We start from the raw sequence: 12,054 nt of genomic DNA on the forward strand, positions 1-12,054 counted from the left end.
GTGGTGTTTCAACACAACAGGTGGAAACAGTTTTTACATATTATGTGAATTGTCAGACCAGGACCTAAAGCTAAGAAAAGGAGTTGTGATTTGAGTAGGACCAGCAAATCCGGGCATCCTGGAAATACTTCCTGTGATAGTTTTGCTGTAAACCCAAGGATGCTTGGGAGCAAAGTAACCACCTAATTTACCAAGATTAAGAGCCACTCCAGAAGAGTGATCTCCATAGAAAACAAACAAACAAACAAAAGTCCATGAAGAGAAAATACTGGCAAGCTTTTCCATCCACGAAGCATAAACAGAGAGAGGGCAGCAAATTTCTACCTTCCTCCCATAGCATTCATTCCACATATGAAAGACAAGAACACAGAAAACACCAGAAGGGCAGCTAAGCATTGGACCAGGAGTAGAGAAACATCTTCCTTCCATCCTTGCAGACTTTCAGAACTTGAGCAGACAGAACAGGGTGCTCAGGATTGTAATTTGGAAGTTAACTGGATTTTGAGCAGGGAGTCGGGCTAAGTGAGTTTCACAGGTCCTCTCCAAGCCACAGTTCTAAAAGGTAAGAAAACCTACAGCTCTGTTTGCAAGCAGCTGCCCTCACTGATGATGCAGCCCAGTCCAAGACAGGACAACCCCAGCACTCACTTGGCTTATTGTTGGGCGATATAGTGACAAATCTTCTGATCATGCTTGGTGACTGCTGCAGGGGAGGGGTTCGGCACTGCCGCTCATCCGCCTCCGTGTGCGAAGTCAGCAACTCTCCCACCAGGATCCTCTCTAAGCTGCCGTCGTCCATTCCCTTTCCAAGCCACCTTCCACAGGGAAACCTAAGAAAATCAAGGAGATACACGGATCAACTCAGATTCAATTTTGTGCCAAAGACTTTCAACTGCAGTGCCCTAAAACCCGAATCCTGCTAGTACAGACACGAGAAATACTTCATTTATCTAGCAACAGAGCCTTGGGTTTGGCTTCTGCCAGCACAGGCAGCAAAAGTAAAACAGTTTTCCAGTTCCAAGGCTGTGCTAAATGTTGCACTAGATGATCTGCAAAGCTAACAGGGGTAGATTTTGCTTGTGTCCCACATGTAGCACATGATTTGAGGACTGCAGAGGAAAAAGAGGTAGGAGGAGAAGACCCACTACACCCCATAGATGGGTAACAAAATACACCTATGTTTCACTGAAAACACTACACAGCAGGCCAGCTACAAGAAAACCCCACAACCCAAACATATACTTCAATGCCAAGAAACACCAATACTTCTATTGAATTGGGATATTAAATGAAGCACTAGAAAGCACACGTGCTCGCTTACTCATTATCTCTTTCTCTTAACCAGTGTTGATGCCAGTTTAATCAGCTTAATCAGAAAACTGAGCAGCATCCAAAAATAGAATCTTTCCTCTTCATTTAATTACAAATGATCTGGCACGGAGAACTGAGTGGACTTACCCACCAATTTGTCATCAACATGAGCTTGACAGTTTCTCTGAACAAAGTACAGGGTACCAGACTATGCTGTACCAACACAAATAAATATAATTCTCACTGTAAATCTTATTCTTTTACTTTCACTATGCAAACACAGATTTCTAACACTCATAAGCCCTTGTGTTCCAGCTTGCATCCAAAGGTGCCTCTATAACACTTAAAGTACTTGGTCTCAATATAAAATGCCACCTATATTTGGAAAGCAGCAAGCTCTGACGTGCTATGTCTTCCCTGGGCTCAAGGTAGATTATTTTTAAGATGCACAATAGTCAACTCATCTTCTCCACCAACAGTCTGAGGCTAGTCAGGAGCATCTGCAAACTGAAAACCCTGTTTAATTTTCTAAGAACCATGACTTGTTTAATGCCAGAAGCCAAATGATCTTTCTATGCGTTCAGGTAGCAGCAACTGTAGACACAGAGTCCCAGGAGATCAGACCTTTCTGCTCAAACAAGCCCTACCGTGCCAGCTCCCTGCAGAAATTCTACTTACCCAACATGAAATGTCAGGATGATACTTACTTGTAAGTATGCCCTGTTATTTCATTTCTGACCATAACATATTCCACGAGCCACTTGGCATAGAGCCCCGAATTATCGTGTCCTATTTGCACTGTGGTCAGTTTTCCCAGGTTCTGGCACTGTAAATTAAACAAAGAGTTTGTCAGAGTAAACTGAGAGAAAGCAGCATGTCAGAGGAGTAAACTATTAGAGAATGTGCTCTAGACAGAAAATCAGAAATGTGGTTTCCCATTTCTCACTGCTTTGATTGGTTCTGGGCTTTTTACTGGTAGGCTGTTTTACTCGTTCTTGTTTGTTTGCTTTGTTTTGTTAAATATTATTTTGATCAGCAGAGAGAACATCAGCTGAACCAGATTTTTCAATTAAACTTTACCCAAACTGCACAACACACACACAAAAATCAGAGTAGAATCACTTCTTTGTTTCCAGCAGAAGAGGATATGACACCTTCCACCATCACAGCACAAAATTGTAATATAAAGACCGTCTTGTCCATCCTTGGTTATTAAAGATAGATTAAATTTGCTGTGTACAGGCACAGGAAGTACCTGTGACTAACCACACAGACTAAAGATATGAAATGTATGGCAAGGTGGTGCAGCAAGAGGAGAATTTAAAACTGAACAAACAGAATATCCAAATAATTTTCTGTGTAACAAGTAATACAAACCTCAAAAGTCATTTCTAATATGTTCCTGGGAATCTGCAGGACTCCTGTCTCACCCAGTTCTCCCGAGATACAGATCCAAGGATTGGCTGTGAACATTGAGCCACCAAGTTTCTTGCTAGGAACAATTAATATATGGTATGGTATCACTGCAAACACAAGAAGAAATAGCAAAAATTAAGAAGGACAGTTATCTAACCTCTTTAGTGAATAGAGGGGCAAAACATAAGTCATAAAACAACACTGCAGTACCATGAAACGTAAAAAACCCATCAGAGCTGCTATCTAATCATGCTAACACTTGCACACTAAGCACTGATTGACAGTGGGGAAGTGTACACATATACAGCAGTCACTAAGAAGCAGAACTGACAGCAAAACTGTGTCAAGTGAAAAAAGAAATATGGATGGAATCATGCCTTCCTATGGGTATAATCATTTTTCATTTACCAGCCTCAAAACATGCCATGAAGATGGTTACTTGTCCTCAGCTCAGAGACAAGGAAGTAAAGGCACAGTATTCCTGTACCCAGGACTGCACTGTGGCTCAGCATGCTGCTCCATGCTCAACTCCTACCTGCCTGTTTCTCTGTGGATGCAGGCCCAGGGCACAACTACCCCAAATCACACTCAGTTACTGAAGCCTTTGTTTACAGGCCTGGACTGCAGCAGCAATCACTGCTGTGGCTGAGCAAGTTCAGTAAAAAGACACGATATTGCTGCCAGTTTCACTGTACCACATCGCTCTTAGCTGTGCTAACTTTAGGACTTTTTGATTTCTAAAGAGAACAAACAACTTTTTTCCGTTCTAAATAGCACCACACACATGCTCAAATGCTTTCTGGTCCTCTATTCTACCTGTGACTAACTCAATATAGTATCACCTGAGCTGCAGCTCTGACTCAGGAGGCATGTGCTCTTCCATCACCGAGCATCTCCTGCACAGCCTTCTTTTAACCAGCCTCTTACAACAAAATCCAATTCTCTGAATGGTCACTGTGTTTCTTGGCTATCTGCCCTCTTTTTATAGTGCATAAACGGATTACAGTCAGGGCTTTTCAGCTGAGGAGTTTAATACATTTCTCCCTCCATGTCTCCTCAGCTGTCAGTGCCCTCAAGAAAGCATTTGGTGGTTGGATTTTCTTAAAAGCTCAGTGCTCGCAGCATTTAAAAATGAATTAAAATGTTTCCCTTTTTATTTTCTGCGCTGATAGCCTTAAAAGTAAGTGACAATTTAATTGCATCCAGCAGACCAGATTTTAGCATTATCCAGAACCTGCCCACAAGACCAAGAGCTGTTTTGCTTAGACGTGTGTTTGTTCTGTCTTTCACGTGCACAAAAATGGATCACAACGTACCACCAAGGGCAGCTCCTACCATGGATCCACAGGGGCCCTTTCACACACACCCAACCCCCAATTTCATGAGCCTCGCTCAAGTCTTTCCTTATTTTGCCTTGCTAGTCGTGTCCTGTGGCAGCAGTCACAGCGCACAAACCATTTGAGAACTCTGTAACACATTTAAGCATTAACAACTGTTCAAAAGCTTCTCCAGGGCATCTTTTTAGAAAACAGAATTAAAAAGAAAAAGAGGACTTCAATGTGTTGAGGAGGTCTGATGCAGCCCTCAGTGGGAATTTCATTGTTATCCCAAACTCAGAGACAGGCATGCAGCAAAGTAGGCTGAACATGAAACAAGGAAAGTTTGTTTTCTTTTAATTCCTAGCACATGTTAATATTCTTACCTTGAAGGTGAAGAATCCATAGTGTTCTGGTTTAGTATCATGCAAACAAGCCCACCACAAAATTTTCTACTAAGAACTCTCCCCCAATTAAAAGGATTTTACTAAGTTAGTTAGAAACAAAAGCCTTTGGTGACACAGAGAAATCCTCCTGCCCACCAGAGTGGATCCCAGAAATAGCAATACAGCATGCAGAAGGATCCCAGAAAAAAAAGCAGAACAATTACATTAAGGTATGTTGCTGAGAGCTGTTCAGAATTTCCACCAAATCAGGAAATCAAGAGTTCCAGGGAAAGCAAATACTTACAGATTGTTGTGAAAACGTTGGTAAAGCAAAAGTAATCAACAGCATTGAATGACAGGAGATGATACAAGAATTGTTCTTTCTCATCATCACAGCGGAGGAATGCGTAACGCTTGTAGAGTTTTCTGACAAAGCAAAACACATAATCTGTCACAGTAACAAGATGCTTTCAGTGAAATGCTTTATATTGTGCATATTTATTAGGCACACTATGAATAATGGACAAGCAATTACAAATGATACTGGTAGAGTCGAGAGTGTTTAATGTGCCAAGATATGTTGAACCTCTGCAAGTCTGAAGTCTCCCAAGTACATCAGTCCAGTACTTCACATATCTTCCACTTCCTGAAAGCAAGGTTTTGTCTGAGGGTCTTGTCCCACACAAAAACACTCCAAGATGGAAAAAAAATTTTGTCCTTTCTTGGAAAAAGAAAAAAAACTGACTTCTTTTGGCAATGTAAAATGACAGAACTGAAGAGAGTCATCCTAAGTTACTTCTGAGCAGAGGGTGCCACGGAAAACTTCTCCAGCACAGTTAGGAGACACCTTTTAAAGGACATCAGGGCAAACACTGAGACTATCTGCTTGTATTTAGTTATAGGGCCTACAACAACCCACACATTAAGCCAGAGAACAGTACACAGCACCTGACATAACCAAAATGATAAGCATGCAAAGGGGGCCTAAAGTCCTGCTGTTCCCTTTCACTGGGTTGTAAACTCTGCTAGGACTGCAATGCCACACAGAACTGCAACTTGTGCTAAGTGGCACTATCAACAGATGTATCTCAGTGGCCTTTCCTTACTAGTGGAGACACCAATGCCTATGCGGAAGAATGCACTGTAAACTGAAACAATCTTATATACTTTTTGAAATTACTCAAACACATGAGAGAATTTCACACTGCAAGACATGCAAATGAGAAGCTTCCAAGTGCAAATTTCAGCTGGAAAATACTCTTGAAGTTACTCACTTCTACACAGCAATCACCACTATTTTTGTTAATTATGTAGCCAATAAATAATACCACTGTTGGTGAATAATCATAAAAGAAGAGCATGCCAAGATGTATCAAAATCCAACCGATGCTAGAGGAATATCCAAACCATCACAAATGCAGGAATTAGGTATTAGAAATGCTGACAGCCATGGATAGGTGGTGGCTTCTGCCAGGAGGGCATCCTGACAACTCCCCTCAATTTCAGTATCAATTTACAAAAGAGTCATCAAATTACTCCCAAGATAGAAACTTGCAAAACAAATCAATGATGACCAACATACAGATATGTTCTCACCTACATAACAAACCTGACACTGGAGACTGACAGGAAATGTTCAATGGAAATAAAGATACTGAGCCTCAAATCAACAAACCTGCCTGTAGCCACAGGAGTTTCAAACCCACAAAGGGTCTCACAGGTGCCCATGTCCATGTTTAATTTGAACAATCTGAATCAACGTGTTTGACAGCCTGTCAGGGTATGTGCTATCCCATCTTTTCAAAGATAAGGTTTCTCAGTTTCCTTGTGCACACACAGGTCTCCTTTCAGTGAAGTTGTGTGATTTCCTCTTCTTCCCTAACTCTAGCCCCTTTGCAGACTAGCAAGAAACCAAACACGTTACAGTTTCCTTATAATTTTAAGCAAATGTCAAGTTAAGAGGATAGGTTAATTAAAATATCTAACAGTGGCTTCAAAAAAGACCACCACACAATCCTGCTAACTGTGAAATGGCAGAAGTTGCACAATTACTTTTAGTACCTCACTGAACTTGGCACTGCTTCCTCTAAAACCAAGTGGAACACACTTTAAAAACATGCTGCCTAGAACAGCTGTCTTTAAGTAGGATATCTAAATATGCACAAAGCACACAGGATTACAAAGAATTGATGTCATTTCTGTGCAAGTTTGCTCCTTTCCTTGTCACTTTCATTTTAAACCTATTTTTGTTGCTGTCTCGCTCTGTTCTAGAGAATCAGAATCTGCCTCACAGATGAACAGTACACTGGCCAGCTGTTAAGAAAGTTGGGGTGTTAATTCTCTTTTTGTGGGGAAGGGCATGGAACGTGATGGTGCGTGGAAAGTTCTCTCACAGCACTTAGCTCTGCGTGGGAGAAGCACTGCCAAATATAACATCATCTGAACTGTTGACTTCCCTGGAGAGGCTTAACCTTGATTTAGAGATACAGGTAGATTTATCAGCTGTCCTTGCTCTGTCCTTCAGCTTTTCCTTGTTCACTGAAGGAAGGCCACAACTTCATCAGAAAGTCCAGCATAAAACAACACAAGACAAATCTCAAATAATTAGCAGCTGGGGTTCAGGGGGATTGGGAGAGGAAAGAAATTCCTTGGAAGGTGGTAAGTGGAACGAGAGGAAAGGAAGAGCAGACAGCACAGGTTACACTGTCTCCAAAGAGAAGTCTTCAATTAAAGCTAATGACAATTATTATGGCTTTAATTTCCACACATTAAACAGTATATCCAACCTTATCAGTAACACATTTTTTTTCTGCATAGGTTATACTAAATTAACATCAAATTGTTGCTCCTAAAACAATTAGTATTACATGTGGCCTGTGTTCTGATCTGTGCAACTATAAACAAAATAATTATTTATGTTTACAAAGGCAATATAATGCTCTGGACATCACCAAGTACATAGGTCCTTGTGCTGAGGATTTCTCCTTTTGCCCTTGAACATAATCACTTATGAAAAGCCCTGGCACAGAGTACTTTCGACACAGTTTAAGCCTGAAGTAGAGTCTTCAGCTTTCACTCACATCCTCCTCTCCCTCTTATGTCATATACTTGTCTCATTTTCTTCTCACAGTACTCTTTAAATAGTGTTCTGGGACTCAATGGTTGGGTCTTCTCATAATTTTTTCTATGACTTCATATACAAGGAATTAAAAGTCACATATTTTGAAATGTTTGGGAGAAATAATAAAAACAAAATTTTTTGGTTTTAGCAGATATTTTACTATTATGAAAGCAATTCACCTTATGTTCTTAGGTAGGCTATAAATGCAAAAAATTATGTGAAAAACCCCAGTATTGAATCCTAATTCCCAAACAGCTCCTACATTGATAAGGAGACACACTTGGAAGGCTGGTTTGTTCTGTGCCTCCTGCTCACTGCTAAGCAGATGGGAGAATAGGCACATCTGGGGTTTTGAAGTCAAACAACTAAACAGATTTAATTTTTTTTTAAAAACCTTTGCCCAAGATAAACTATCTTACTTTGTGAGTTCATGATCTGAAAGCAGCTGTTTCAGATGCCTAGAGAGCAACTTCTTTTCCATAGAGAGACGAACCCAGGCTCTGGCCTTGCCAACATCTGTTTTGATCTCACTAATGTTCTGGATATGCCTAGGAAGGAAAAAAAAAAAGACACTGCCAGGTATTGTCAAAATGTGACAGTTCTTTTGCACCAAGGCTGAAGAAGTTTTGCAAAGAACATAAAATATCAGGTAAATTAATGGAAAAAGAAACATAATCGCCTTAATATTCAGTACAATCAAAAATCCTTGCATATCTAGCTCAAAAAGAGAAAGAGCCTGAAACAGAAATATCTGCAATGCAGTGCCCTATTTACAAAATTCTAAACCAGGCCCATTGTCTCACATGATTTAAGAATCATTCTGGACCTTATCACTGCAATATTTATGGCTGAGTGTTTTGGAAAATTAAATACTGTCTTTGCATGCTCAGTAGTAGCTTTTCTTACATAAAAGACACAAATGGTATATTTTAAGAGGGCAAGCAAATCCTCAATTCACTCCTCCTCCCTCTGGAAAAAATAAATGTTGGTAAGGAAAAAGGAGGAAAGAAAAATCCTTCCAAGGTTAATTTAGAAGTTCTGCATATTGTTTTTTTGATGTACTGAAAAGAAGGCATCGGGCAGTACCTATAGTTTTATTCACACTACAGTACTCAATGTTAAATAAACCCATTCTTTAGACCAAACAAGTCCTCTAAACTGCTTTCTTCACTGAGAAGCAAGAACGGGCTCAGAACTACCAACTTGGCAATAACTGGGAAAACACACACACTGCACCTGTACCTCTGTGGAAACAAACCAATACAGAACACTTTAAAAATATGAAAACTGTGTCATGGTATTTCCATAAGCTGGTAGCTGTGACAATATAAAATCATCTCAATGTGAAACATGTTTCTGTAAAGGTCAATGAAAGAGCTGTACAATCTACTTTAAAATAGTTCAGCAGGCTCCTTCCCCACATCTCCCTCCCGGCTGCACGAAACACAGGCTTTTCTGTGCGGTGCACAGCATACACAGCAACAAGTAGGTAAATCTCATGGGGTTTCTGGGTTGGTTTTAATAGTTTAAACTCACCTCATATCCTGGATGAGAGAGATTCTAAGAGGTGACATGGCTGGACTGGTATCAGACTTTCGCCTTTCTGAATCAAGAAGTATTCCTAGATTCAGAAGAACAGAATTTGTTAGTAGAAATCCATTTAAAATCAAAATGAAAAAAGAAGGTGAGTTAACACCTATTTGCACTCTTGTATTGTTGGTGACTCTGTGAAGGCACTGTGGCATATTTCCACTCCAAATGACATGAAAATCTAATATGCTACGCAGACGGTTATGCAGATCAGCACACAATGAGCATCAACACATTAATGAGCTTAGCTTCAGCTGAAATTGGTATGACATCAAATATAATAATCAAGTGTTATTTTCTAAAGGTTACCCTATTTTATTCCTGTGTACTATATAACTGGCACTGCTGACACCAGAAAACAGTGTTTAACATGTTTTAATCAGTACACCACACATCACGTGCTTACTGATCTATTAATTTGCACACTCCTGTAACACCACTACTTTTCAAATTGCACATTTTGGGGTTTTCAGGCAATATTATTAGTCTTACCTTTCAAATTCCACTCTAGAATCAAGATGTATATTAAATACAGCCCCTGCCATCAATTCCAAGCTAGAAAGCATAAAAGTGATTGTAACTTCATTCTCATATGCAAAACCACTATGAATCCAGTAACATTTAGGAGACCTTAATACTTTCCAATACTTTGAGTTTGGCTGCTTACAGGATCTTGTGCATGTTAATAATGATCAGCTCTTTGCCTACAGCAACTTCAAATAAAAAATAAAAGGCACCCACTGCCTCCCCCAAACCCATTGTTCTCTCCAAATTTATATTCTATGCCCCCACCTGACAAAAGAAGTTAATGTTTAAAAATTACATTAATAACCCTAGAAACAGATTATACTGCAACGCTTGATTAACAAAAACTAAAGTATGTTTCTTCAGGTTCTTTGTTTCTTTAAATGACTTTTGCTTATAAACAAGCCTACTGCTCAGTTGTTTTTCAAGCAAGGATGTAAAACTTCGGGATGTACAGCACAGTTTTCTGTGCTTATACTCATTTTCCACCCCCATCCATGACATCATTTGCTTTGCCAGTCATGCAGTGACTGTGTGTCACAGGGAGGGTGGTACATTGGAACAATCCATTTTAAAGCCTATCTGTGAAGCATCAGCTATTTCTGGTCTCTGACTACCATGGCAGTCAAGTACCAGACCCAAACAAGTGGGCTCCGTACAAACCAGTTTATTTTCACAAAATATTTCGAGACAATACACCAGGCCCATATGAATCCTGTAGCTGACAGAACACTTGATTCAGTTCTATTGAGTGAAGGGTATTTCCAAGGAAACAAACTCTACATGGTGCACATGTGCAGGCAGCTCTTACAGTTTTTTATCACCATCTTCCAGCAGATGCCAATCTTACCTGAGGTACTGAAGCTGCCTGATGTGGTTCTTCTCTGCCTGTTTTCCAGGTAATGTAACAGATGAGACCACAGAGCTGACTTTCCCTAAAATTAAAAAAAAAATATATTAGTTAAGGAAATCACTATCAGCTGAATTTAGGAAAAAAAAAAGTTTAGGTCATCATTGAAAGTATCAGCCATGACAAAAACTCGCTTTAAATATGTTTCTTCCTACAAACTCATTGGTAAAAATAAAAAATAAGACACAAGCTGGAGGCGCTTGGGAGCTGTAAAGAGGTTGAAAAAGAAAAGCAAGAGTCAAACTATTGGGATCTAATGATTCTGGTGACAGGAAAAAGCCAATTGAACTTCTTTCCTCATAGTTCATTAACATGACAAGAAAACATTCAAAGGTTTGTAAAACACTATGTGCAAGTAGAGTTTTAAATCCTATAACCTGCACTATTGTATCTTTCCCTCCCTGCCTCTCCAGCACTGAAATGACAAGAGACATGGAGCCAGCCTGAGAAAAACATCTTACACCCAGGCCAAGTCATGTGCACCTACTCCCTTCAGGGTCACTCAGGGATACAGATACATGCTGCCAATTTTTAGAACCTCAAAAGATCCCCTTTCATCAGGCAAAGGACCTGGATAATCACAAACACAGTAAGACATCCCAAAACACAAGCAGGGCAGCGAAAGCTTATCAGCAAAAATACCCCAGTTCTGCAATAAAAGTTGGAATTTGGTATGAAAATAAAAGATAAATCCATCAAATTATGTTAAAAAGCGCATTGTGTTGTTTTCTTAAACCTCTGGTGGCTTAAAGTAGAGTGTGAGAAAATCTTTCTCTGGGAAACTATAAAGATTCTTGGGTTCATCCTAAAATATTCTGCATGATAAACCAAAAGCTTGTAAAGCTGCAGAAAGGCAGCAGTAAGTGAACAGGGGCTTTGCAGCATATTAACTGGAATTACTTACAGAGGAAGTTAATTAGTATTACTTATAACCTTCCTAAATTATTGTATTAATTAACCTGAAATCCCCGTAAAGATTTAGCAATTCTGCAATTTAGAACAGCAATCATAAGGTCATATTTTTATTTACAACTTTGTGCAGAAAGAAACCATGTAAAGTAAGAGTTGGCAATTCTGCACTACCAATTTCTTCTAAAATCATCTAAATGCCTTCACAGAGGTGCAGTAATGATGGTTCCTCTTTATTTTTTTAAACTATATTTAAAAATCTCTAACCACTTCCATCCTATAGCTCCTTACAGCTGACATAGAGAACTATTGACCACGAGGGATTTGCATGCCTACAGAAGATGAAATCCTAGAGTGTCTGTGACATCTGTGTTGAGAGAAACCTATTAAAAATATGCACTCAGTGGTGAAGATACAAAAAAAATCCAGAGAAGCTCATTGTGTCTTGTGTGTACCTGACAGATCCAACGTGGAAAGCCAAAACTGAAGGTCTTACAAACACATAAAAAAGAGAGCATGAAAAATATCAACCAGTGAAGAGCTGCATCCAAAACGGCGCTTCTCTCAATA

At 39.7% G+C, this 12,054-nt stretch overlaps 1 protein-coding gene across 5 annotated transcripts in view; it reads right to left on the bottom strand.

Moving 5' to 3' along the window:
• The window catches only part of DENND5A (DENN domain containing 5A), a 67,575-nt gene that overhangs the window by 7,431 nt on the left and 48,090 nt on the right, over positions 1-12,054 (bottom strand). For all 5 annotated transcript variants that reach the window (XM_050335958.1, XM_050335956.1, XM_050335957.1 and 2 more), the window contains 7 exons: positions 10,516-10,600; positions 9,087-9,171; positions 7,970-8,098; positions 4,734-4,855; positions 2,689-2,834; positions 2,019-2,137; positions 649-830 (listed from right to left, as the gene is read on the bottom strand). In XM_050335958.1, coding sequence (XP_050191915.1) covers positions 649-830; positions 2,019-2,137; positions 2,689-2,834; positions 4,734-4,855; positions 7,970-8,098; positions 9,087-9,171; positions 10,516-10,600 — 868 coding nt within the window. The remainder of the gene's footprint in view (positions 1-648; positions 831-2,018; positions 2,138-2,688; positions 2,835-4,733; positions 4,856-7,969; positions 8,099-9,086; positions 9,172-10,515; positions 10,601-12,054) is intronic.

The sequence above is a fragment of the Myiozetetes cayanensis genome, unplaced genomic scaffold, assembly GCF_022539395.1.
Source record: "Myiozetetes cayanensis isolate MyiCay16 unplaced genomic scaffold, myiCay2020 scf6-25, whole genome shotgun sequence".
Classification (NCBI taxonomy): Eukaryota; Metazoa; Chordata; class Aves; order Passeriformes; family Tyrannidae; genus Myiozetetes; species Myiozetetes cayanensis.